This window comes from Mugil cephalus, chromosome 14 (genome assembly GCF_022458985.1).
Source record: "Mugil cephalus isolate CIBA_MC_2020 chromosome 14, CIBA_Mcephalus_1.1, whole genome shotgun sequence".
Classification (NCBI taxonomy): Eukaryota; Metazoa; Chordata; class Actinopteri; order Mugiliformes; family Mugilidae; genus Mugil; species Mugil cephalus.
Window position 1 is genome coordinate 10518982 of NC_061783.1, and position 27991 is coordinate 10546972.

The 27991-nt window shown below is 42.6% G+C and overlaps 2 protein-coding genes across 2 annotated transcripts; both read right to left on the bottom strand.

The window, feature by feature from the left end:
• Positions 1-9843: 9843 nt before the first annotated feature.
• polr1f (RNA polymerase I subunit F) lies at positions 9844-14500 on the bottom strand. Its single transcript, XM_047605914.1, has 4 exons — positions 14160-14500; positions 12287-12428; positions 11833-12041; positions 9844-10969 (listed from the first exon to the last, which is right to left on the bottom strand). Exons 1-4 carry the CDS (start codon positions 14459-14461, stop codon positions 10465-10467), a joined length of 1158 nt encoding a protein of 385 aa, XP_047461870.1. The 5' UTR covers positions 14462-14500; the 3' UTR covers positions 9844-10464.
• A 2431-nt stretch (positions 14501-16931) lies between these two features.
• Positions 16932-23660, bottom strand: LOC125020148 (transmembrane protein 196). Its single transcript, XM_047605436.1, has 5 exons — positions 23005-23660; positions 20849-20905; positions 18882-19017; positions 17776-17894; positions 16932-17677 (listed from the first exon to the last, which is right to left on the bottom strand). Exons 1-5 carry the CDS (start codon positions 23164-23166, stop codon positions 17606-17608), a joined length of 546 nt encoding a protein of 181 aa, XP_047461392.1. The 5' UTR covers positions 23167-23660; the 3' UTR covers positions 16932-17605.
• Between the last annotated feature and the right edge of the window lie 4331 nt (positions 23661-27991).

The window sequence follows — 27991 nt, forward strand, 5'->3', positions numbered from 1 at the left end:
TTTTGCTGTTCCAAGCGCTTTATTTTGCTGCGTTATTATTTGATATACACAAGAGTGGGAATGTGTGAGTGCGTTTTGCGTACTCGCTGCAATTCAAGTGTATCTTGTTCTCCATCTCCCCCTGCTGCAGCTTCCTCTTCTTCCTCTCGCTCTCTTGTTTTCCTGGCAGGCAGATAAACATGATGGGACATTCTGTCGGTTACCGTGGAAACGCTGAGAAAGCACAGCTGGGCGGGAGAATATGAGGTAATCTCACCCTGGGGCTGCTTGGTAAATATTGGTCTTAAATAAGGAGTAAAACCCCAAAAGAGGCACAGAAACACACACACACACACACACACACACACACACACACACACACACACACACACACACCGACACTGAGGCCTGCACCTACAGGGGTTTATCCCAATTCAGTCTGAGTCAGGACAGACCTTCAAACAGACACTCATAATGGCCCTCTTCCTGATCTGTTATTAATGGTACACAGGGTGGAATTAATGATGAGTTTTTGGTGTGACTAAACGTTTGCGGACGTAAACAGTGGAGGTCCCGGCAGATAGAGACTCGTCATGAAGCCTGGATGTTCACAACAGGATGCTCTGAGCTAATGTCAGCATCATAACATGCTCACAGTGCCATGAATATCAGTGGCATAGGCGCTTGCGTGCACACAGCGCAAAGAGCATCTTGAAACTGAACCTCTGTTGCATGTTGTGCCAATGAATCAACATTAGACTGGAGTAAATGCGAGCAGGCAGCCTGGAAAGAACAGCCTCGGATTATATGTGTTGGGAAAGGCAACTTTGTTAATATTACATGATTGAAGCTGAGGTAGAAAAATGAATTCTAACATCAGCATTATGTTTTTTTACGCTAAGGCCGCTGTCGTTTATTGGATTTTAAACACAGAGATCAGCGGAGAACGGCGTGCGTCCCAGTCCAGAGCAGCCTTAGCTGTTCTCACTGTATAAATCTGTCTTCTTAGTCCTCCTCTGGCTCTGTCCTCTGTGTTCTGTGAGAGCGCGGCCACATCTCCGCCAAGTGCTACGACGGTAAATCTGAAACCAGACACTTCTCCCTTGTTCCGTTCCTTTCTTTCGCTCTCCTAGATGCTGCCTCCTCCTCGGGTTTTCCCTCTCTGAACTGTTTCCCCTCCACATCTCCCTCGTTTTCATTGCGTGCTTTCGACACCCTGATCTGACTTACATAAGAAAGTTGAGCAAGCTGGTTCTTTCCGCCTTGTCTGTTGGACAAAGAGGGCTGGTGCTGCTGTACGCTGACTGCAGAAACAGGGAGTAGCACGTTTCCACGGTACAGTCGGGCTAATAGAGCCAATTTGAAAATTAGAGAAGGAGGGAGTCAAAGGGAGACAGAGGGAGTGAGGAAGATGTGTTTAACTCTTGACCTATCTGCCTCTTCTTCATTGTGTCACTCCGACTCTCCCCTCTTCCTCTCTCCACACCCTAAAGTTGACTCATTGGTTCACTCGTCCCACCCCCCCTCCAGCTACATCCCGCCCTCCCATTGGCTGGACCCTTTAGCCAGCAGCCAGTCATAGGGTGTTTACACAGCTGGGTGGCCATGTGAAAGATAGGGCTCATGCCTTGGACTAACCCCAATACCACATCATATATCTTCTTAACCTCACACCCCCATCGCTCCCCCTGCTACCCCCTTCTTCCCAACCTTCACCTCCCATTCGCCAAACCGCTGCATGCCTTCGGCTCCTCCTTTCTGAACAACCCTCTCTCGTCTAATCCAGCCTCAGAGAAAATCTCACCACGTGGCTTCTCTACTCACTCTCACCCTTGTCAGCACCTTTACTCGCCCCCCCACACACCTTCTGTGTGAGTAATGTTTTCTAACAGAGGTTCTCCCACTCTTTACCGCGTGGTTTTGGGGTGCCGTGTTTCACTTGTTTCAGGAGTCATATCCTCAAGCAGTCGGGTGTGTGCGTTTGCCTGACAGACCGATGCCACCTTTGACGATGATGACATTTGGGTTTTGTTTGAGCCCAAGTCACAATCTGGTAATTTGTGTCATGTACTTTGTCAAAATGATGTTAAATATGTTTACATGTGTGTGGTCTGTATAGGTTAGGCTTATGCTCACTCCTGGACAGAGTGCGAGAAGTTCTTTAATAACAAGGATAAGCTGTAAAATGCGGTCGCCGCCACAGAAGAGAGCTGTCACCTATTAACCACAGCATCTAAAGGTTGTCTTGCGTCCTATAATATATAATTATTAAATATGGCAGAAAGAACCCTGCTCCACGTTTAGATTAAACGTCTATGTGTGGATGAAAATGCTCAGACAGGTTGGTTGACATGACACAATTTAGGACCATAAAAAACAAAAAAAACAAGTTTTTGTTATAAGGGAAGAGACATCTGGTGAAATGTGGGGGCATATTATCAGATCATGGTTTAAAGAATTAAACCAGACATGTTTGATTAGTTATAAAATTATTAATAGGACCATACAAAATGGCGCAGTTACGACTTATTTGATGCTTCATGTCACACTTCCATACATATGTCGTATTCATGCCCCATGATAGATTTTCTATGGTCTCAGATTATCTCCTTTATTAATACTGTGATGTCATCTGCACTGGTACAACAGCCACTGCGTTATTTGACCACTCATTACCGGACGCAGGATCACGTTGTAACATTGGAAAACGAAAGGAGATATATTGGAGAAGGAGTGGTTCGATGAAATGGCCAAGATTTCTTCCTACGAAAGGAAAGGCTGTGTTACAGTACGGGGCCCTTATACAGCGGTATCTGGATACACTGGTAGGTTGTACCCTTACCATTAATTCCTTTCAGCAGTGCAGTATATGCACGTATTTTGTATATGAGGAGGTGTTTAGGTGTGTATACTGTCAATGTTTTGTTTTATTTGTTTGTTTTCTGCTGAAAACCAATAGAAAGTGAATTGCAAAAAGACGTTTTCAAAGCTCATCATTGCCTTATGTATTTCTGTCACACTGGACCAGTCCAGACCCCCCCGACCCACAGCAATGACACTAACTGATGGCAGCAGACATCACACAGACAAAACGCTTTAGCACAAACTCAAAAAAACATGAAAAACAGCACAAGGTGTTGACCTGGCCTCCAAATTCGCTAGAACCCAAACTGAGTGTGATTCACCAGAACAAGCCTGATCCACAGAGGCCCCTCCCCTCAGAACCATAGGACCTAAAGACCCCCACTATCAACATCCTGTTTCCAGACACCACAGGACACCCTCAGAAGGATCATGTCCATTCTCTGATGAGTCACAACTGTGACTGAGGGTTATAATGTTACGCCTGACAGGCGATGGCCACCTTTTGATGTTTCTGGGGTTTTAGGTGCAGCCAGAGGATGTGATGATAAAACAAATATCCGAGGAGCCGACTTCCTGTACTGTGTACCACTCATTGTTTACAGTCCCACTAGCAACTTGAGACATAAGAATGGAGTGGGAGTTAAGCTGCAACATCCATGAGCAGAGAAGTTATATTCAGCTGTCAGCTCAAAACCAAATATGATTGGTCAGAGTTTCTGAAACACAAACTGAGCTGCATCAACAAAGAAACTTTTTTTTCAGAAAGATTTCACTTCCATAAGAATCTATTCTCTCCTGTTCACAAGAAACGTGTCAGCAGTTTAATCGGTTGCTGATTCAACTTGTTCTGCTCAGATCAGTGCACTCCGTCTGCACAAGAAATATTTACGAGGTTAATAGCTCAACGGCCGCCTCTTTGCAACAGCTTTGTCACACTGTGATTGATGATTCTGTAGCTTTTTAATAAGCTTTTGACCACACAGTAATCACATCTGAGCCACGTTTGGCCGAAGCTTTACTGCTCTGTCAGTGGCAACGGTTTTTGTGAAACTGTTCCACTTGGAAGATTTTGGGTTGAAGAGAGGTTTGTACATGCATTCAGGAAATAACATCTATTTTCTCTGTCTGAATACGAATGCACAACACATCAGGCAGATCGGAACAGCTGAAATGCTTGGTGATTTCCAGTTTTTCCAAACTTCCTGGGAAACTACACGATCATCAGAAAAAGTGCCTACACTGTGATAAAGACTCAAAATAAAAGTGAAAGTAGAGTTAAAGAGGTGTGGATTTAGAAAACTGCAAACTGTGCGACACCTGACAACAGCTTATACAGTAGTTGATGATGCACCTGTGGTACAGACTGACCCTTAATCATTCTGCACTGACTGCCACAAACACTTATGGTCTGAATTTCAAAGCTATACCCTTATTTTTCTGACCGCAATGGCAAACTAGTGCTGCATTTCAGGTTGAATAAGAACAGAATGATATATGATGAGTTAGTTGCCTTAGCGATAACAGCACGTATCCTACTGAGAAAAATCTTTCTGTCTTTCTTTGCACGTTAAACATATTTGTCATATGCAGTAATTAAAATCTGCCTGCTTGCCAAAGTCAGCAGATGGTCCCCCCGGTCAGGGGAATTTCTTTCATCTTCACGTCAACGACTTTTTAAATGCTTTTCCAGAAATTCGCTCTAATGTCCACATCATCAGCAGCGTCGGCCACCCACGTTCCACTTTCTTTTCATCTCCACCTCTGCGTCGCCGTCTTCCTCCTTCCCTCTCTCGCCGATGGGTACCTTCAGTTTGACAAGGTCGTCATAAAAATATAATAAAATATTTAGACGTGTCCTGGGTATTGTCCTGTAAAGCTACATGACTAAACATGAGATCATTTTTTCCAGACCCAGAAGTTTTTTTTCCTCCCTCTTGGCTTATTTATTTTTCTGTGGTTTTGGGAGGTTGTGCCTGAAGGCTTGATGATATGCTGTGTGTGTTCCTCTCCTCGCCCCTTCCCTCATAATTCCTCTGCACTTTTCTATTTTTCTCTCGATTTATATGCAAAAGGTATAAGGAGAGATAAAAATACATATTTTACATTAGCTTGTTTTTCCACAATGAATCACTGTGGTCAGTAAAAGTCTTACATTAATGTATATGCTCATCTGATTTGCCCTCATTCTTTCAAAATTAGCTTTGTCTCTGAGGCTGATGTTACTATCATAATAGCTGAGCACAGTTAAGATTAAAACAAAGTGACATTTAATTTTACCTTCTGTCCTTTGCCTGCCATATTTCCTCTGTTTTGGGTGTAGGAGTTATGGTTTGGTCTGAACACTGTCTAGACGCCTATGAGCCTCCCATTACCTACTGATTATACTGAGCCCTATTAATCTCCCTGGACTGGCTGGCCAGGGTAGATACACACACAAATGCAAGTAGGCAGATACACAAAAATAAAAATATTTTAAGACATGTACATATAAATTATGTGGAAAAGTAGGTGTAATAAAACTAACCAGACAATTGAGAAAGCACATTCAGTTAGGTCCATATACAGTATGTCTGGATACAGATCTTTTATTTTAGGTGTTTACCTAAACATAATAAACAATTAATTAACACCCTGCAAATAGTGAACTGTGTATAAAATGATTCTAATTGCTTTTCTTCTTATTTTGATTATAAAAGCTTAAAAAACCATTAAATATCTGCATTATTTTGAAAATAATTTGAGTTTAAATATGACCTGAATATACATCATACTATGAAAATACTGTATAATCATAGTGTATGTTGTATTAAATATGTACTATGTTGATCATAAAAGTAAACAGTAAATGTGAAGAAATTAATTACAAGAGAAAAAAATGGGTGTGGCATTGTTGAGTACAACTTAAAACTGACAACATAGAGAAACAACACACTGAAAAACACCCACACTAATTGAAGAAGATGTGTTATGGTAAAATTGTTGTCTTAAGATTTTTCCTTGTTATTAGTTTTGGAGCACCACAAGGCTCTGTGTTGGGCCCTATCTTTTTTTTTTATTTATTTTTTTATTGATTTTTTATTGGGCAGATATTTTGTTGGATTTGTTATTATCTATTTTACTCAAACTGGATACAGAATTACTCATTTTCTGTAAAATACAAAACAACCTTTGGAAAGTTATAAAATTTGTACTTTTGGATACAAAAAAAATAACTGTGAGAAATGGAAGTTAATAAGGCAGCATTTTATCTGGGTAAAGACAAAATTATGTTTTTTCTCACTGAACCACAGAACTTTGAAATGTTTTGATATATGTCAGGACTTGACAATTCACAAAAATGTTGGATAAAATGATGTCACATTTGAATAAATAAGCATTTTAAACATAGCTTAACAACAAGACTGGAAACAGGTCTGAATGCATTAACACACAGAAGTGTAAACAACAATCTGTGTGTTTTATGGAGCGTTATGCGCCAGGCTGTTTCTTGGCTGGGAGCTGTAACTTCCAAAAAGTCTTTTTGTCATCATGAGGCTGAGCTTTAAAATGCTGATAGGTGGATTTTGTTACCACTGGAAAGAGCCACTGAGACTGAGTCCAGCAGTTGTGCGAGGCTAAGATAATCAGCTGCTGACTACAGCTTCAGCGGTTTTGATTTTCAAAATCAAATACAGTTAGAAAACCTTAAAAAGCTGATGCCAGCTTACAAACTGGAAAGTATTACACAGTTTTCAGTTATGTAGTTTACAGTTCATCAGAATTGGGTTACTCTCTTACTCAGTCCACATCTGCACAGTGACAAACATCAAAGAAGACGACACATACTCAAATGTTTTGGTCATCAGCTAAAGGCAATATGATCCAATCTTATGTGATCCTAACACATTCACTGATGAATCCACGAGGTATTCAAGATAATAAGCATTTGAAATTGGAAAAACACAGTTCAAACACAATTCCCTTGAAGGAAACACCCTGTCCGTCGTCGCCAGGGTTACTGAGGGCAGGACTGTGGGGTGTCGGGTGCCGAGGAAACCGACTAACTATGGGAATCCGGCTCACTGACCAAATGTAACGTTTACTTTTGAGGTTAATAGTGTGTGTGCATGTATGTGTTTGTGTGCGGACATTGATCCCTTGGGAAAGAGTTTAATGCTCGACCCCGTCTCACTCCGTGCAAGCACAAGCTATTTTGCCTACCTGAGCGAGCATGAAAAACAGAGATGCAGAGCAGAAGTGCCAAAAAATCTCTGAGAAATGCCTTTGAAATTGCCATAAAGAGATTTCATGGATGTCTGAAGGCCTGTGAGAGATGGGCTCTGCTGCGAGGCCAGCCCTGCCTGAGCCGTGTTGCGAGGATATATGGCCACGGTTGCACAGCTCTGACTGGTGGAACACTTAACGTTTTATGACCTGCTGCCATTTGGGGCTCTGGGATGGAGCGGAGTGCCGACCACATAACTAATTAGGCTTGGCCAACCGGGGAGTGTAAAGATGGGGATTTGTGGATTGCGGGGTTGTGGATGTGGTGTGTCTGCATGAGTGAATGGGCGAGTGAGCCAGTGAATGTGTGGCAGTGGGTTGTTGTTGTGCGTGTGTGTGTGTCATGAACCTGGAGAATTGCGTAAGGGCGCCGTTTGTTCTCCATAAAGACTCCACGGGTCCTTTCATGTAGAGGGAGCCGCCAGACCTGGAAACTTTGACACAGGAAGACGGAGATCCACAGCCAACCTATACACACATTAACACTCACGCACGCACAACACACGGAGGTATATGAAAGGAGAGTCTGGCCCACTCAACAAAAACACAACCTCTCATGTTGTCTCATCTCCCTCTAACCCTCCCTCCTCTTCTCTCCATCGGACGATCATGAAGACAAACGACTGATATGAGAGTCCTGCTGCAGGCGGGGGTACGGGTGGGTGGGGGGTGGGGTGGGGGGGGGGGTGTCAAAAGTGGAATGTGTGTGAACTACACACCGCCTCCTATAAATCAGGGAGACAAGTAGGAGGAGGAGGAGACGAAGGAGGAGAGGGAAAGCAGGGCAGGGGAGGAGGGGCGGTCAGAGCGAAGGAGTGATAGGAGGAGTGACAAGATAAATGAGTGTCGATGGAGGGAGGGGGCACACAGGTGCAGGAGAGGTGCACCCGGGCCTGGGCTGGAAGCGGGTAAACGAGAGCGATAACACACACGGGGAGGTCATGGGGGGACACCTCACAAACGAAGCATCACTTTAAGCTCTCAGATAATCGTTTCGGTGTCTCTTGAAAATTACAAGTTGAGCAGCTTTTTTACATCATTCACAACATTCTGGGGAATCTGGGAGTGTTTGGTCATGACTACACGATTACGAGAACAGCAGGCTGTCTTCTGGTGAAGAGTAAGGTCAGCAATCTGCATTTATATCCACATATTTTGTATGAGGTGGCGTGTGTACTGTCTCTGTTTTGTTTTATTTGTTTGTTTTCTGCTGAAAACCATTAAAAAGTGAATTCTGTCACACTGGACCAGTCCAGACACCCCCGACCCACCGCAATGACACTCCCTGACGGCAGCAGACATCACACAGACAAAACGCTTTAGCACAAACTCAAAAAAACATGAAAAACAGCACGAGGTGTTGACCTGGCCTCCAAATTCACTAGAACCCAAACTGATCCAAGTATCTCTGAGATTCACTGGAACAAGCCTGATCCACTGTGTAACATGAGCCTTTATCAGTTTATTTTCTGTACGTGCGCACGCCTTTTATACCAGCGTGTATTCCTGCTGGAAGAATGAGTTACAGTTCACAGAATCTGGTGCACCGCTTTCTAATAAGTCGCTCTTTATAACGTGCAACTAATATCTTTATCAAAAGTTTTAAAACAGTTGTAAAAAAAATCTTCTATATAAATGCATGTAATTCATTAAAAGTAGCTCAGAATGTGGGGGCGTACACATGTTGTCGGTCACAGTTTAGTCAAGATGATGCCACTCGCACTCTTACATTAAAAATTTAAATAAACTTTTAGGCTGGATTAGTTGCTTGGCAACCATCAGAGACTGTATTAAGTTAGCAGCCCGGGCCGAGAAACAGTCTGAACTCATAATCATTGCAAAAACATTTTGTTCTCGAATCGATTAAACTAACAAGGTGTAATGAATTTGTGATTTGTGTTTTTAGAAGGCCGACTGCTTCCAGTCCTTAACTGTGGGCTAATTTTAAAGTCAGCTGATCAATCTTTTCAGCAAACTGTCAGCAAGAAGGTGAATAAATGTTTTTTTTCCTGCAAAGCTATTTCTTGAACAAATACAAAGGTTTTACAAATTGCTTCAAATAGCACTTCAGCATATTCAAATGACACTTAACATGAAACTTCAGAACGCGATTCAATAATGACTCAGAGCGATGAGTTACAACCTGTGGGTTCCTTCATTAGGCCGTGGTTACGTGCTGTTTTTGTTGCGTGTTCTAGCACATTTTTAAACCCTTTTCTGTCCGAGATTCTGAAAAGGAGCGACAGAGACCCAGACTGAGGGGGAGTGGGGAGAGTGGGGGGGTGTCACTGACAGCAGAAATACACTATCAGGTGTGAGCGATGAAGATGAGCCGGGTTAATTGCCGCTCCTTATCTATCCTCTTTAAGCGGCTTCCGATAAGCTCTCAGGCTCTTAGCGCCTAACAGCTAATTAGACTCCCCACTGAAGGCATGGAGGGACCGCGGTGTGTGTGTGTGTGGGGGGGCTTCTCACTACCCGTGCGTGTAGAGGTGGGGACGGGGGTGGAGGTAAAGAAAACACCAATGATCTTTAGCTCGTCTCTCGACACTTTTATCAATTGACACCATGGGATGAGAATGAAACACTGCGATGGAGGAGAATTTACTATTGAAAAGCAGTTACATTGGTATTACTGAATATTAGTGATGTTTTTAATCAGAATCTAACCCGTATGGATGTCATGATTATCACTCAAACAGCAGAACTTGTAAACAGACTAAGGGCCTCTGTAAGTTGGATGAGAAACAAATATTTATTTTGCATTTCTTTTGGTTCTTAGTCAAAGAGGATAAATCCACTTCCATATTCACATTAATACCAAAGACGAAAGGAATGCATGACTGTGCCACTTGTCACTGTGACTGAACATTATGACTTTCACTTTGTAAAACTTCACTTTGACTTGCAGTTAAAATCAAGGCAATCTGCTTAAGAAGCGCCTGAAGGCACCGAGGCGAACATGCAAATATCAAACAAAAGAAAATGCACAAAAACTCAATCCTGCCTCTGCTGGCCACGTTAAACACACACGTTTTCCACCTGTGGATTTCTGGTGTGCACGTATGAAGCAGCTTTGCTCCACCATCAGGCAGTGCGCTGGAACAGCAATGCAACGAGGAACAGCCCCTCAGGTCTGCTCGATTCGTTCATTCATTCATTCCCCTGCTCTCCTGCGTGATTCATCATCTGCTTAGAAGATCTGAAAAACGCTCAGAAGAAGGCAGACACCTTGTTTGCTTAATATTGTGTTAAATGATTAAGGCACGCCAGTTTATTCCTCCATCAAAAACATTGCCAGTGTCAATTATTCCTCCTGATTTCTACCACATCATCAATCCATTGTCCATTTTTTATTCAGGCGAACTGCTCAATGTCACCTTTTCGTTTCTTCTTGGATTTTCTCACTTCGGGATCGTCGCTAACACCCGTTGTTGCGTCGACACTGGATTCATGCTTCCGTTTCTTGCTTGGCTTGTCACTATGGTAACCGCTGGAGTCACTCCCGTGGATCTCGGGGCGCGAGAGTTCAACGTTCTCCTCTTCTTCTTTCACACGTTTCTCCTTTTTCTTCTTCTTCTTCTTTTTCTCACCAGCCTCGTTGCCGTCCGCCTCATCCATTGTTCCGTTCAGCTCCGACGCCGGGTCGCCGTCCTGCTGACAGGAGGGCATGTTTGTTATCTCTTGTTCTGCCTCCTCCTCTTTGACTTTGTCTTTCTTCTTTTTCTTCTTTTTCTTGGGGGAGTCTTCAACAGGCTCCTGTTGGCTTTGTTCTGCCGTTGCTTCCGTGCCTTGCGGTTCTGGCTGCTCCACAGGGACACCGGACTCTGAGCTCTCACCCATAGCCAGCAGCTCCTGCACCCTGAGACACACAAAGACAGAAACACAATCATCAGTCAAGGGTGTAACAACCGTTAATGTGTGACATTTAGTGCAACAAAAATTCAAACTTGTATATTATTCTTGGAAATATGGGCAAAAATGCATAATCATAAAGTGTTTTCTTTATTGCACCAGCAGAAGTGTCACGACGCAGGATTTATTGAATCACTTATTTTGAATGAAGCAAACTTCCAGCACCCAGTGAAGCGAGTTTAAAATGCAGTTTAGAGAACATTACACGCCCACGCGAAGTTGAACCTTTGGGTATAATATGTCACCACAGCATAATTTTATCTCATTATATATTGATGTCTATGTCTGTGTTTCCTGGGCTCATTTGCACGGCAAGAGGTAACTCTGTGTTTTACTCAAAGTCATCCTTGGGTATGATGTCTCTGCTGCTTTCAACTTCGACTTCACTCCATGTCAGAGGAAATATTTTACCTTTTCTAAGTCTAGACTTTTTAACAGCTTTAGTTACTTTTCTTTGATGTGGATTGATAGCAAAAATATACATGGGAAAAATGTTAATTGTCTAACCAACGACTATATGAACTGTGTGTTGCTTGTAGTTGTTAATATGGCCAGTCTGAAAATACATTTATGTTGACCAAAAACTCATAGTCAGGTGTTTACTATCCTCAAACATTGTCTTAATCACAGCTGTTCTATAATAGTGCCGGATGTTACATTTTGGAAATCTGATCAGTTTCGATTAATTAATGAATTAATATGACTATAATTCTTAAGCCTCATTTAAGTCAACGGGCAAAGCTCCCATGTTCAAAAACACCACCACCACCACCACCACCACCACCACCACCATCATCACAGCTCACTTGCCTGGTCCTGCCCAGTCGTCCTCTGATCAGCAGCACCCCCGCAGGATCCGCGTCGAGCGCGAGCACCTCAAACTCCAGCTCGGCTCCGATCCTCGGCCCCGCGTCCCTCCAGGTTTCCACGGGGACCAGGTTCGGTCTAGGGAGGCTGGCGTTGAAACAGCCGTGCACCAGGCAGCCCACGTGGCTTATGCCCAGTTTGTTTACCTTCCCCTGTGGAGATGAGTGAAACGCTGGTGTGTTTTGTTTATATTTCCGAGGTTTGCACCAGGTGGGTATCATGTTATATGCGGTCATAGATAATACACATGGAATATTATAGTTAAACACATGTCTCCTTCACAGGTACTTATATTACTTGTAGAAAAATAAGTGTTACCACAAAGCACAGGATACATAGTGAGAAGTACTTTAAGCCGCTCTGGCTTCAATCAAAATAAATTAAATGTAAATCTCACCACAAGTTTCTGTCCCCTTTTGGGCTGAAATACAATAAAGTTGGCCTCTATGTCCATGTGGATGTAGCCGCTGTCGTCGTAAATGTCTCCCCGATGGCCCACTATCCTGATGTTGTCATAAGCTAGCGGCACTCCGTTCAGACTGCAAGAGACAAACACAACAACTTGAACAAGGCTGGCGGCTACGCGGTTTGATAAACTTTAATTATTAGCAGGGCGAACATGTGCAGCACACTGCAGCACATCGGCTCCAGCTGAAAACCACACTGGAGCCTTCAGCCTGCTTTGAACACACAACAGAACGTTCACAACTTATTACAGCTCTGTTGTAAGGACATCACGCAGCCACTTAATCACCACCTCACCGCACTACCCACTGGATGCAGAGCCCGGTATCTGCAGCCGTAGCAGCAATTAAAAGGGAGCTTAAATAAATAGTCGGTAGATTAGTTACAATTACAGCTACAGTTAAAATAAGCAGCTAGACAAAAAACAAAGGCAAGAGGACGTGCAGGGTTTCAGCTAAACATAACCTGATTGACTGACAACCTTCACATACAATTGTGGCGTAGTTTTCCATAAAATGATTCACATTTATCTTCTGAAGCTTTCTTATTGTGAGCATTTGGTGGGTTCTCTTTCTTTTATACTACTGTATGCTGGCAAACTGTGACTCTTATAGTCCTGACGTCAGCCTCACCGTCATCACAGGTACCCTAGTGCACATCTGATTTTCCATCTCTCTCAGCACCACACTTGATGAGCTAAAGGAGAGCCAGGGTGCAGCTGCTAAAGATTTAATAATGTAGGACAGGTTCCAGATTAGGAACTCCTAAAATGCTGTTTATTTACAGCCATGCTGACATGTGGCACCTCTAGGTAGTGTTAATTCAAATACTGCACATGGAGGGAATACCACGCACAGTTTGTGAGTAGATGCTAATTCCATTTATGGCTCCTTATACATAAACTCCACTCCATGTCAGAAACAAGTGTGCTCCGCTACATTTCTCTTTCTCTCTGAGAAGTCATGTCACCACTCATCTGAGTTCAGTTTTAAGGGACTGGTGGGTTTGAGGTTTAAATAGGAAACTCTGTGGGCATAACCCATCAGAAACATCCGTTCCTGATCAGGAACATAACGTTATAGCTAAACCCTAATAGCATAATTTGCTTTGTCGTTTCAATAAAAAAAAATAAAAAAACAATTTGATAAAAATTTGAGTTTTTCTTGTTTTCCTAAATGTTCAAATATAACTTAGGCAATAATGCTATTAGTCCAGTGATAAGTTCCTGACGAAGAACACTCGTTCCTGATGGGTTATACTTCTCAAATCTCTACAAGTCCCTTTGCCCCTTGTCTTTCTGAATATATCATGACGTAGATGACAGAGAACCTTCACAGTGTAAAAGTTCATGGTTTAGCCAATAAAACACATCACCAGTTTACAAAATACTAGCACAGACTAAGTTATACAGCATTGTATATAAAGTGTTGACAAGAATCAGCTTCACTCCAGCTCATTATAACTTAAAGAGCTATTTCTTCTAATGCACGCTGATGTTTAAACATCTGTGCACTCACCAAATGTTGAATGTAGAGCTTATACACATATAAAATAACCAGTTTCCACCTTCAGGTACTGCTACATTTAAGTTAGAGTCCTTAGATGATGGATCTCATAGATATGATATTAATTCAGTCAAAGACAGTCACATGCACACAGTAAATGCAAGTTAACCTGTAATAACTTATATTAAAATGGAGGACATTGACTCGTGTGCTGCTGCTGCTGCTGTTGCTATGAACTGCGCAGCAGAGATGTCGGTCACGTTTTGAAGAGTAAAGAAAACGTGTCGTGTGTGTTAATACCTCTGGGAGAACCTGAGCAGCTCGGCTTCCAGCTCCTCCTGAATACCCGTCCTCTTCTTCTTCAGGTACATGGGCGGCAGGGCGATGTGTCTCCGGTGCGTGTTCATAACCAGACACGAATAGGGCGCTGACAGCAGCTCCGAGGCGGCGGCGAACGTAGGGATCGCACACGGGAGGACTTCCGCATCTCCGCCCGGTGCAGGGGCCGCTTCGCCCGGTTGGACTGGGTCGCAAGCGGCAGGGATTTCTCCAGACATGTTCACGTGTTTTGGGTTGTCTTCAGCATGCTCGAAGTTCGCCATGCTGTTTAAGAAGAACGGAAGAGCAGCACTTCGCCATTTCCGCTGTGAGGAAGGTTGAACAGCTGTTCGACGTCAAAAACATTTGTGTAGGTTTCCCCCTTCTGGCGAGGAGGGATCACAGCAAGTTAAAATAAATGAAGAACGACTCAATTTTTTAAACTATGTTTTTTTTTTGTTTATAGTTTTACATAGTGATAATTGTTAAAGAAAAATAGATAATTTCTTTGTTTTTGCAACCTAAAGTGTACGTTAGACATTTGATTAATAATTGGACATCTCAGAAAATATTTAGAGTTATGTGACCTGTTTGTGAAGCATAGTTTGTGCAACAAAATACTTCAACTGCTTATTTTACGATAATTATGTTTAAAATATGTATAAAGTCATGAAATTAACAAATACAGACTCCATAGCTGTCGAATGTTATTCTGTGTGCAATTATTATTATTATTATTATTATTATTATTATTATTATTATTATTATTATTATTATTATTATTATTAAATTACTTGCTAGCAAATCTGCTATTTCATTTAAATGTAGTTATGAGTACGGAGCCATAGAATATGCCCAAAAAAAAGAGAAAAAAAGTGATATAAGAATATAAGAAATAAGGATAACTATCAGGTAAATACTATAAATAAAGGGGTGAAATATAAAGACAAATAATTTATATGTAATGAAATAAATATGTGTTTAAAAATATATCAGGAGGTATTAACCTAACAATTGTAGGTTAGGCTTTTTTATTTTTAGTATATGTATTTTTTTATATATATATTTCCAAATGCATTTTCCTGTTTTTTTTTTTTTTTTTTTTGTGTTGTTTTTTTTTGCTGAATTCTTCCAGGCACTCCTGTGACTCCATACACAAGGTGGCTTTTAGTTTAAATAATTCATGTGTTGTTCATTTTGGGAGTGACATAACGTGCCAGTACAATTTAACGGAGTGAAAATCAAAAGAGCTTGTATTTAGTACACTCGCCACATGAGCAAGGATATAAAACCATTTCAAAACAAAATCAACTTTAGAAATGGACCATTTAAGCAGAAGATCACTCAGAAGAGCTGTGCCGATGTAAGCTTACTGTAGCAAATGTGCCGAGAGTAGGAAGACTCGGGGGTTACGAGGCTGCAGTGGATCATTTTTGGCCCAGGCCCTAAAAAGCAAATCCATCCACTCTCATATCTCACACTGCAGACAGCAATTAACAACAATCCAAATAATAGATAAGGAACACTGCAATAATGATACAGCATATGACTATACTACTGCAAAAAGCGTTTATGATATATAAGTTAAAGATCTGATGAAAGCACTTAACATCATGCACTTTCCTCCCAGCGTGCCCTTTGTTATGTAAACCACAAGTTGTGCACGGACAGCCTGGCAAGGATGCTACAAAGCTGTTCATCTGATAAGAGACACTTATTGATTCTGTATCCTGTTCTTACCTGCAGCACCACATTAAGATCATAGGGGTGACCTGAGGTGTCAGTTGTGTGCAACTGGTGCACACACACACACGCACGCATGCGCGCACGCACACACGCACAATCGTCCAGTCACATGAATGGAAAAAATGTCCTGATACACGCACAGACTGATCTAGTGTTACAGTTTTCTAAGGGAGAAGCATTACACGAGGTCACATGATTCAGCATTTCTTACTCTGCTGTCACACACACACACACACACGGGGGGATTGAAGATCTGGCGCTCTCAGGGGCGCCATGCCCCACTCCTGTCTGTTGTCACGGTGATAAATAGTGACGTGGTTTCTTAGTCAGCAAGAGCTCCCAGCGGCTCCTGCTGCCATGAGCCCGGGTTGACATGCACACAAACTCACACACCACTGTTTTGCTGCTTCACGCACGAGGCTAACACCGTAAAGATGGTATTGAGCAGTGGGATGTTGTGAACGCAATTGTACATCTTTACTAGAGGTCGCAGCTGTGTCTACACGCGTGATTGTGATTGTATATGATAGCTTCTTTTTTACTGCTGTTTCTCCTATTCTTGCAGGGTGAAGCAGTTTATGCTTGTGGGTTTGAGAGGCGCTATAAAGCAGATTTACTTCACCGCGTCTATGCCAAAAGGAATCATCGAGTTTAACTGTGGTCTTATAGGAATCCAGGAACTCCCTAAATACCGCTTTATATTGATTATGTCCACAGCGTGGTGAGCAGGTTGCCAATATGTGACTTTGATATTACAACAATTTATTGGAAAGCAAAGATTTAATGTATTGATTAAAATGCTATAACCTGTCCACTGTCTCAAAAGTAAATCCCAACAGTTACAGTGTGCTTAAATGGCCTATACAATCACACACACACACACACACACACACACACACACATTTGTATTCCAAAGTAAGTCACCAGCCTCGTGTGAAAAGCCTGAAAATCTGTGTATTTTGTCATCGCTCTGATTAATTCATGTAATGTAACCCCCACGCTGGATAGTCCATCTTTCAGACTAGTGATACTTTAATTGAGTTCACTTTATAAGAAGCATTATAAAAATATGTTTGATTTATAGATACCTGATGTACAAGCATGGATATACAGTACAGTACATTGCACATCACCTTATTGTCATGTCAAAGCATTCCATTGTCAGACGATACAGTTTACTGTGGGCTACCTCAGGCTCTTCATTCCACAAACCGATTACAAGACAAGAGAGAGATAATAGGACTGGAATAGCATTAGCTCTTCAAAACAAGTGAATCAGCCGCATGCTTGGTTTGTGCTCATCGCTTTGAGAAGTCGGACAGAATGGTTCTCGTTGCTGCTCATCAGTTTAGGGATCAGAAGTTGACACAGAGTCTCTGTCACCTGGTTTGTCACCCGAACGGCAGCTCACCACCCTGGCTTTGGTTTAAGCTGAAAAGAGGGTCTTCGGACCCTCGTTTGCATAATAATTCAGAAGCACGAACGCCCTCCTACGCCGCACGTCTCACTCCACCAGCAGGCGAGAGGGCTCCGAGGTGAGGGACCTGGTTCACTTCCTGCTGTCAGTGTTCAGTTAAAAGCTGCAGGATATGTAGAGTGAAGCTGTGTCTGCTTTCTGACAGCGAGCATTTCGGCAGCTGCCTCCGTTCTGGCGTGTGCGGGTCGCATCTGGTGAGACGTCATCAAGGCGATGCCGCGGTGTGTCCATTGTAGGAGATCTGGGGAATGCCGTTGCTGGAGTTGTCCAGGACCTCCTGAGAAGGACGCACACAAAGAACACACAGAAACAAACTTAACGTACACGCCCCCCCGCAGGCTCAGTGAAGACGCCCTTTTTACTGCCACGTCCCACCTTCTCTGTCATTTCATGCGAATGGTGCAATGAGTGTTCCCTCTCCAGGAACATCCTCTGCTGCTCAGAGCTGGCCAGGCGACAGGTCAGCCATGTGGATAAGGTACACGATGTGCTCCCTAGACAAGACAGGACAAGGAAAAGCATGCCGGAGAAATAATGGAGGACTTCTGCAATTTAACTGATGAGTGGGATGTCCTAGATTTACTATTGCAGACTTTTGTGGCCCCGGGGCTTTAGAAAATGTCAGTTTGCTGGTGCAAACTTAAGGTGATACAGAGTTCATTTTGTTTCTGCAAAGTGTTTCTTGTAAAACCAGGAAGCTAGAGGTGGCAGGTCTGCTCTAATTGGTCCGCTCCAACAGCCACAGCCTCCCACCGCTGTGCATCAGTCCTGCCAAAGCAGGTGAAGAGGAGACGTGGGTGGAGGGAGGGCCATGAAAATCTGAGAAAGCATTTCACTGGATGACAGTCGCTAATTAGTATGTACCCCTGAGTCGTCATATTATTTACCACCAGATAGTGGTGCATAGATGACGTATCTAATTTAACGGAGTCTTTAAACTGGTAGAGCTATTAGATGGAGGCCTGATGGGACAGTCTGAACACACAGCTGACTGAGACCTTTATCTACCTAAACAACAGGGCTTTTTTTCTCTAATTATGTCTGTTTAACAAATTTAAGTTACTGTATTTTATTAAGAGATCTCGCTCCCAGTTGCATTGCTCAAAGTTGCCGCATGACGCCGTTAATACAAACTTAACATGATTTGCATCCATTTCCATCCATGAGGCCCCTACTGTTTCAGTGTCTATACACACCATTCATTTCTTAATAATGCTCTTATTGTGAAACATCTGCCTACTAAACATAGCTTGCTGGCATTAGCATTTAGCTCCATGCACAACCTCACCGAGTCACTGCCTTAGCTGAAGAATCTAAGCTGTGGTGTAAAGTGGATTTGTGGCAGTGGTAGCGATGGAGACAGTTACACAACACCAAATTCTATACTGTGGTAAAGTTGGCGTGTGGCATGCAGCAGCCATTAACATGCTTTCAGTGGCATTGCATTAGACTGAGTCACGGATTTTGCTTTAGCCATTTACCAAGACAGGCCAGAGTCATGGCAGCCAGGTGGATTGAGGGCGTCAAATCGGGCCGTTTGTTCAGCGCCCGAACAAACTGGAAGTTGAGGATCCCTCCGATCAGACCGCAGATGCAGCACGCTGAGAAAAGGATCATCTGAAACGGAGACAGAGAAGGGTTTATGTTAGTGAAAGTGGCAGAATTTATATCCTTCCCGACAAAAGTGTAAACAGACTGACAAAATGTGATGAGATGGGAGACATGCTGTACAAGCTACTACCGAGCTGCCGTCCGCATCGCGCTGCTGTTTTGGATGAAGGCTGTGGCGGTGAGTAATGCGCATCAGTCAAAATAAACCTCGTTTCCTATTAGAAAATCAGATCAGCTCTCAGTGCCGACCGCCTCTTCCAGAAATATTGCTCGGTTTGTGAATGCGCTTGCACAACTCACTCGTGTGTGTGTGTGTGTGTGATTTGTGTGACTGCTGGTGAGATTTTACTATCGGTGTTCAGTCAGTCACATTTTAGGGATTACCGCCTTAGAATTACAATCAGCAAAAAGGCAACTCCAACCCAGTGGGAGAAACGTATTGGAAAATAATTGCTGCACCTTTACTTTGCTATCAAAACAATAAAGTCCTATTGATTCCCTTCTACCTCCTCATAAATGCATCTGTGCGTATTGTGTCTGAAGTTCAGGTTCTCTTTCATGGCTCCCAGCACAGATGCCGTTAGTGCCTGTAACTCCATGGAAAAGGGCATCTCCAATTTCAGTGATTACCCGGTGAAGTGTGGAAAGTGGCTGGCAGGGGTCCGGAGCCAAACCGACCTAATGCAATCATCACCCCATGGGGAGGCGAGGAGGGAGGCAAATGAAGAGAGGAAGATGGAGAGAGTCAGACCATCGAAATGAGGTGGAGAAAGAGACTGAATGGAGGGGACAGACGGATGATAAGAGAGACGCAAAAGGGAAAGGCACGAGGCAAAGGCAAAAGGTGGGGGGGGATAGACACTGTGAGGCGGAGGGAAGGTTGAGGGATGTCTCTGTTACAGCAGATAGCGCTGACATTGATCCATCATTAGTGCCCTCCCTGCAGGAGACAGGGAGTCAGAGAGAAACACGAGGACCAGGAGACACTGAGACACTGTAAAAAAGACAGAAAGAGCGACAGAAAGGGAAGAGAGGTGACTGCTTGTCTCCTCTCATTTCCTCAGACGTCCCTTTCAGAGCATACACTGTGTGCACCTGCTCGGAGGGAGAGACGCACGTGTTTACAGCCCACAGACCATTTGTGCGGCGCCAGTATTTGTGACATATGCTGTTTGTATCCATGAGAGTTCACGCCACAATAACTAGACTAGTTTGATCTCTTCTCTTTTTTATGAATTCGTTCTATAAGGCGCGATGAACAGAGTGTAAAACAGTGCACGACAATACAATTAGATGGGAAGACAGTTAGCTTAGCTTAGCATAGCTTAGCTTAGCTTAGCTTAGCATACATGTATATGCAGGTAAAAGGGAAACAGCAGGACTTCAATCTATCAGCACTTGTTACAGACTTGAACCAGTTTCTGGTGTCTTCATTATCCTTCTGCCAAACCTAGACCAACTGTTTCACACACGACCAAAAGGTAGGTCATTTCAGTTCTCAAGTTTGTTTGAGCTTGTTTGTTTGTTGGATTAAATAACTGAAATGTGACATAATAATTTGCAGTCAGGATTGATGCTTGAAGGTGGATTGTGTTACCTTTTCTGTTTGCAGTCTCCATGCTAAGCTAATCAGGTGCTGACTGCTATATACTGACTTTACAGACACGTGAGAGTCATGCAATCTGTGAGAGGAAAGTCATTTCACTTATTTACCAAGCTAAAAAATGGATAATTCTTGCATATGTTATTTACCACAATCTAATAGACATAAAAAAGAAGACATAGATTACTGGGTCTTCTAGAAACAACCCACTCCATGAAAACTCCTTGTACTTACAATAAGACCCGTCCTCTTTCGAGCGCACAGCACTCCACACATCCCACAGACCAGGAACTGGAAAAAGAGCAGAACCACAAACGAGTTTATTAACGGCTCCAAAACCTCTATCTAGACTACAGGCTGCGTCGAGAATCTATGGGAAACGTGAACTTTCTTCATCACTCCGTCACTTCTGCCTTGACGACAGGATGTGCGAATGCTTTCTTTATCCTCTGTTGTACACATGCAGTTTCCTCCCTCCAAAAATAGTTTGTCATCGTGGGGGAGACATATTGTCCTGGATGTCAGTAATTTGGACTGAACTGGAACAGCGTGGTGCTGTATTGTGCTGGCAGAGTGAGAGCACAAGTGGGACAGCTCAGTGAGCCGGGAGCCGCATTGTGCTACTGAAAGTTGTTGGAAGCAGTAGTGTGTGTGTGTGTGTGTGTGTGTGTGTGTGTGTGTGTGGAGGGAAAGTGTGGATTCCTCTCGTTTTCAATGTCAGGATCAGTTACAGTCTGTTGTGATTTTAATGTTTTTTTTTGTTTGTTTGTTTTTTACTGAATATATCAAGACACTTTAGAATCACTTGAATTTCTGCTACGTGTGAAAGATTATCCTTGAATATTTCTTTTCAGATTTATGTTTTAGTCATCAAGTTTGGTGGACAATTTTGAAAAGTGTGGACCTCAGGTTAAGATTTCCTTTGTTGCATCAAGTTAATTCCTTCATTTTATTGTTTATCTATGACAGCTACAGTTCTGTTGAGGTATAAAGTGATTATACATGATTGTATAGGTCTTGTTGTTCATATAGAGACATGGAGTGGAATGAAAAGCACATAGTCAGTGTGTATATTAAAATAACTATGCAAGGAGACAGAGTGGGAGGAAACTCCTCCATACCCTGACCTAAAAACACAGAAATGTGCAACAAAACGAGAGGAACAGACAACAATTCCCTCTGAGTCTGAGCAGGACCCTAAATCTTCAATCGAAGGTCGGACATTGGGTTTACTTTGAGGACGGTCGGGCGAATCATTCTTAAAAACTCCCAGGCCCTGAGAGCTGAGATCTTAACCTCTGGGCGAGCGTGAGGCTATAGGGCGGCTGAGTCAGCAGGCAGGGCTCCGACAGATGTGAGGTTGAACACACAGATCTCACATTGTGTAACACCACTGCAGCAACTTCAGACACACACTGTACCTGTGCCTTGATATCGCATATTGCAATAAGTAATTGCTTTCTTTCCCTCTCTGGAAGATGCAGAGGGGGGGCATATTTATACCGTAGCCGTCTTTCAGATGCTTTCCAAAAATACGATATGTTTCTGTGACTCATATCTCTTGAGCTCCAGGCATTTGCAGTAATTGTCAGCAATAACTAGTGAGAGAGCCGGAGCAGCTCTCACTACAGTAAGTGATACTGAGTATATGTTTTTTTTGTTTTTTTTGTTTGTTGTTTTTTTAAATGTCAGGAAACCTTTCAGTGTTTGCTGGCAAAATCAGGACAATGAGGCTGAGAGCGTAACAGGAGGAGACACACTATGCAGGAGAGTGAGCGGATGATTAGGCTTTCAAGCTTCGACCCTCCAAAGCATTAAGCTGTAATTCATGCATGAATTAATGAAGCCAGTCTTCACTAGCTCCGGTGCCATCTCTCTGTGATATCATTGGGTAATAACACATAATGGATACATCTCAGTCTTCACAACAGTCTTGATCTTAATGTTTAATATGTTGTGGAAGCTGATAAAGTAAAAGATTGTTCATATGCCCTAAATATGTTTTTGTTTTTCAAAGAATTAGAACTTTCTTTTAATGTTTTCACATATTTTAACATAATACTTAAGTTACCCTCATCATAATATTATATGGCTGAGCTTTATGTTGAGAAATACATCCCTCTGTGTCCAGTAAAAAGGCACATCACACTTAATCTCATAGATACAAACCTCCATAATAAAACAAACGGTTGAACTAATTTCAAAGGAGAATCGCGCTCCCCTCTATCAGACCAGGTGTCTCCAAAATCTAAGGCGGGTTTATAAAAAGCCAGGTAGTTCCCCCGAGTTTAAGCTTCGTCTCCACTCCCCGCACCTTCCCTGGAGATACTTATCCTGTCTGGAGGCAAACAAGACAGAAAGTAAAGGTAACAGTCGCTCCAAACACGTACACAGAGTCCACTCCAGACCGGAGACGCATCGCCCTGCTGCGTCTTGAGCTCCCTCCGTGAGCTGATGCCCACGGCTCCCAGGACGATGCTCGCCACACCCAGGCCCACCTCCACCACGGACAGCAGGAGCAGGCTCCACAGGATCTTGCGGCTGGAGCACATCCTGCCCCGGGCATCTCTCCAGCTCCAGCAGGAGGAGGCGGCAGGAGGAGGACAGAAAGAGAAAGAGTAGTCCGCCTCTCCGTGAGGGCTTCTCGGCTCTACTGCTTCATGCCCGGCAGGAAAAGAGTAGTAATCCGAATAAGTGGGTAAAGAGAGGGTGAACTTGCGGAAGAGGTAAAAAAAAGAAAAAAAAAAGAAGAAACTAATTAAAACTGTATGAGGGAAAAGCCTGATTGGAAGAGAGAGCGCTCAGATGAAGTTCCTCCGCGTGCAGAAGTGCGTCTGTGGCGCATGGCGCTGTCCGGGGTACTTAAGCGACACTGCGAACACACACACACACACGCGCGCGCGCGCAAACGCACGGGGCACGAGTTCCCGCGCACGCACGTGTGCGCACAGCGCAGGGCCGTATAGCCAGGAGGACAGGAGCCCCAGCCTCCGCCCCCATGTGGAAGCATTCAAACACCATGGGCAGATTATTCTAGACAGCTGTCATGCACATTCAGTCCTCGGGCTCATTCAGCTTCTGATATTAAACGCTCTGAACCCACAGACACTGGAACAGGAAAGGAAGAACAGGCAGCTCCTCAACAGCAAGAGACATAAATAGGCATTAGGATGAGATATAAAGCTAACACAAAACCTAGTGATACACGGAATTTTAAAAGGAAATAAAAGCTAAATCAAAAGGAAACTAAGCGAAAGAACATAGCCTACAATTAAATCAATGAATCATCTATAATAGAGAACTTATAGTACTTTATATACATATTAAAAAATAAATAAATAAATAAAATAATAAAAATTGTTCTGCCCAAAAAGAGTTTTTTTTTTGTTTTTGTTTTTCCTCAGGTAAATAGAAAATATCTTTCCTTGTTTCTATTTCGGTATAGGTTATAAATAATGAATGAGGGGACCTCTCTGGCATAATTATGGTAATAAAATGTACAAGTTTCTGTTTGTTACTTGAGTCACTCTTGGCCAGTTCATACACTCAACTGTAGATGGAACAAAACGCTTTAATATTTCATATAAATGGGTGCAGTTTTGGGAAAAGCTTTCCTATAAAGAGCGAAACGGCGAATGTCGCTGCCAAGTTTAAAACATCCAAGTTTAAAATTAAGTGCTTAATTTGGCATTATTTGAGAGGAGTGTATTGACACTTGGTCACATATGAGGCACATGAGTTGAATGAGTGCAGATGTGGATGCAGAATATCCACCAGTCAGCATGCACGCCGCATCTTTCTTGTTTCTTGGCAGGAAATCTACCGGTGGCTTTACAGTAGAGGAATCACTGATGTGAAAAAGATAACAGAGGGAAGGAGGTTTTCCATAGATTTCTCTTGGCTGACCTGAAACTGCTAGTGTCTGCGCCATGAGCGGCCCGTTCACCTCTCTGTGCCGTAGACCTTGTGGATCAAGTGCTCACGTGAGAGGTGAAATTTACAGCTCGCAGTGGTCGAGTTATCGACCTCATTTCTCAGTTGGCCTGATGCAAGAGCTGCACCAAAGACGCTGATCTTTATGTGACTGGACAGTTTCTCTAACAGCTGTCCTGGGGTCTGGGCTCTTACTGACAATCCAGTTTGTCTTTCTTGGGCAGAACAAATTAAGGCCAGTTTCATTTACTTTTCATCTGATATTTAGCTCATTCCTCACTGTGATGTGAGCGTTTCCTCTGTAGCGCAGAACTGTTGTCATTCAGTGTGGAATACAACCAAGACACAGTTATGGTTGTATTCCACACTGAATCAAAGCCACATCTGAAAAGCAGGATGACGGCCCTGTGATGTGTTTGTTAAATGGTAATCTACATCTTTATTGAAGAATACTACTTCTTCTATTTTCCTGTAGTGAAATGTGTCAGAGGTCCACAATCTAAGCAGAATTTGAAATCAGAGATGACCAAGAACTGCATGCAACTTTCTCTTTTTCAAAAAATCTGTTTTTCCAAAAACATCCTCCTGAGTGCTGTGCATAGGGTTTGAATGGAAGTGGATCTTTTTTTTAATGTTTCAAACTATTTAGATTGAGCTGGTATTGATCTTGTTGTTAGTCGCTTCCCAACCTCATCCTTAATTGTCTGCACACGTCACAGAGGCACTACAGTAAATTCACCTTGTACGCTCGTACGCTCCTCTACCAACCGCTCATTTGTTCTCTCCGCTCCAGTTTGTTTTTGTTTCCATGTCAGCCAGAGTCCGATCATCCAGTCCTCCCGTTTATCCACACGAAAATATCAAAAAACAAGTCATAAAATCACTTCAGAGCTGCTCCAATTTGCTCCCTGCTATGTCTACTTAGTTTGGAGCCCCACGCCAAAAATAGCTGAGAAAGTAGCAGATTGGAAATGTGAAAATAAATGACTAAAAAACGAATAAAATAAATGATACACCGTGTGTTCCCTTAATGCATAAACACAGTAGCTTGAAACCTACTTTTAAAAAGCAAAAAATTCAATGATCCCACATGCAGTAAAAGCCAATTAGATTTTAGCCTGAAGAACACAGTGGAGCTTGCACAGCCTCGTAAACATTAATAAGATGATTCTCTGACGCGCACCAACGATGAATCGACAAAGCACAAAGTGATCTGCTACTAAAAGATACATAGCTATTGAGCTGTGTTACTTTAAGCTCTACTGTTTCTCAAGGACATTCACTTTGATACTTTAACGTAAGTTCCACTGCAACACGACTAACACTGGTGTTGGACATACATTACACAGTAGATAGCAGTCGTGACCTTAGATTCTTGGGGGCCCAGGCAAAGACATACGTATCAACAGTCATTTCATTTCTGTTTTGATATTTATTTCTGCTGAGGAAAGCTTGACTCCTTGCACACATGGCACACTGAATCAACAATGTAGGCAGTGCCTCCATAATTAAACACATGCGCAACGCTTGAAATTCTTTACACTTAAAGAAGCACACGGAGAGACAAAACCAACCCAGCCTTGTTGCCGGTGTCGGTGGTTGAGTTTGGTGTTGTCCTATTACGGTTCATTTTGGGAGTCAGGAATTTAATTTCCTGTCTGTGCTTTTAGGTCAACACAGCCATGAATAAAGATGCTCAGACACAGGCCGGTGAACGTGTCTGAACGTTTCTTCAACATGTAGCCAAGCTAAATCTTAGACTTGGCATCTTGGAGTCTAACAATTAAAACCTCAAACCGAAAAGTTAACTTAAAGTTTTCCCACAATAATGGAAAAGTTGCTGAGGAGTAAAAAAAAATTAAAAAACAAAAATACTCTTTTCTACAACGAGGAAAACTCTGTCTACTAATGACAATTATGAGAAACAAAATAGACATTGTTTTGATAAAGTTTTGTCCATAATTTTAGTCAATAACACTTTTTTAATGTCTCATTTTGGTTGTGGTTTGGGTCGTCCCACAACAAGGCAAGGGCATAAGGTTCAGTGCTGTTATCACAGCATACACAGCAGCAGCACAAATGTTTTTCACATGACAGCTTACAAAAAGAAGTAATTGAGGTAGGTAATTAAATGGATAGGTGTAAATCACAGAGTAAAGTGGGGGTTGATTTAATTGTAACTGAGAGTCAGAGTTTACAGGCTTTACATATTCAGATAACTCTTGTTACTAAGGTAAGTTCAGTAAAAAAAAAAAATTAAAAAAAAATACACATGCAGAGTTTGTGCGATTGTTCTTAGTTCTTGTTTAATTCAGGAGGATTTCAGCCCCCTGGTGGATTCTCATTATTTATGGAGAGCACATCACCGGAACACGTTTTCACTTGTTCAGAAAGTCTGATTAAAGAAGACTTCAATGGGAGCTTGCATTAATTTCTTTTTGGCCCTCTCGGAAGTTGCGTCAACTCTGTCATGTCTGTGAAACATTCGGTTACGTAAGTATGTTTTACAGCAGCAGCAGCAGCAGCAGCAGCAGCAGCTTCAGTTGCTGTTGACTAGACCCCACAGAATTTTATTAGTCTGGAATAAGATGCTGCTTTTGGCCTACCGCCTGAACGGTACACTAGCTCCCGATCAGTCGCAGACTTGATGACACATTTGATTTCTCTCTTTCTCTCTGCTTTCCAAAACCAGCATACGCCATCCATTAAAATCCTCCCATATCTTTCACATCTTTTATTATTTAAAGCCAAATCAGCACAGTTGTGTGTGAAATATTGTGATAGACTTTCTGGCTTTCTTCTTTCTTCAATATACCAAAACATGCTAAAGATACAGTTTTATAATCAGTTAGACTCTTAGCTGTAATTTCAGGGTATTTACATCCAAATTGGAGGAAGCGTTTAGGAATTAAAGCTATTTAATATGTAGCTGCCTCTTTTTTAAGGGATCAAAAGTAATTGGACAGTTGACCCAAAATTTATAACATGGACTGCATGGACTAGTCCCTTGTCAATCCTTTGTCATTTAAGTAAAAGGTTAAAGGTCTGGAGTTGATTCCAGGTTTGGCATTTGGATTTGGAAGCTGTTGCTGTGAACATGCAGTCAAAGGAGATCTCAGTGAAAGTACAACAGACTCTCCTTAGGCTGAAAAAAAAAAGATGAAATCCTTCACAGAGAAAGCTGAAATGTTAGGAGTGGCAACATCATCAGAAAAAAAAAATGCACACTGGTAAGCTCAGGAACTCAAAAAGGCCTGGAAGTCTACGGAAGACAACAGTGGTGGATGATCACAGGATCCTTTCAGTGGTGAAGAAAGACCCTTCAAAACATCCAACCAAGTGAAGAGCACTCTCCAGGAAGTAGCTGTATCGGCATCTGAGTCTACAAACATAAGACAACAAAGGTTTTACCACAAGGTGCAAACCATCAATCAGCCTCAAAAC

Bases quoted from the DNA above. Each gene is read 5' to 3' on its own strand.
- polr1f (XM_047605914.1), bottom strand. From the start codon at position 14,461: ATGGCGAACTTCGAGCATGCTGAAGACAACCCAAAACACGTGAACATG. The intron at 12,429-14,159 runs GTATTAACACAC...TGTCTCTTGCAG, and splicing joins CTGCTCAGGTTCTCCCAGAG to TCTGAACGGAGTGCCGCTAG. The intron at 12,042-12,286 runs GTGAGATTTACA...TCATCTCCACAG, and splicing joins AAAGGGGACAGAAACTTGTG to GGGAAGGTAAACAAACTGGG.
- LOC125020148 (XM_047605436.1), bottom strand. From the start codon at position 23,166: ATGTGCTCCAGCCGCAAGATCCTGTGGAGCCTGCTCCTGCTGTCCGTG. The intron at 20,906-23,004 runs GTACGTGTTTGG...CTCTTTTTCCAG, and splicing joins CGGTCTGGAGTGGACTCTGT to TTCCTGGTCTGTGGGATGTG. The intron at 17,678-17,775 runs GTGGGACGTGGC...CGTCCTTCTCAG, and splicing joins CGCATGAAATGACAGAGAAG to GAGGTCCTGGACAACTCCAG.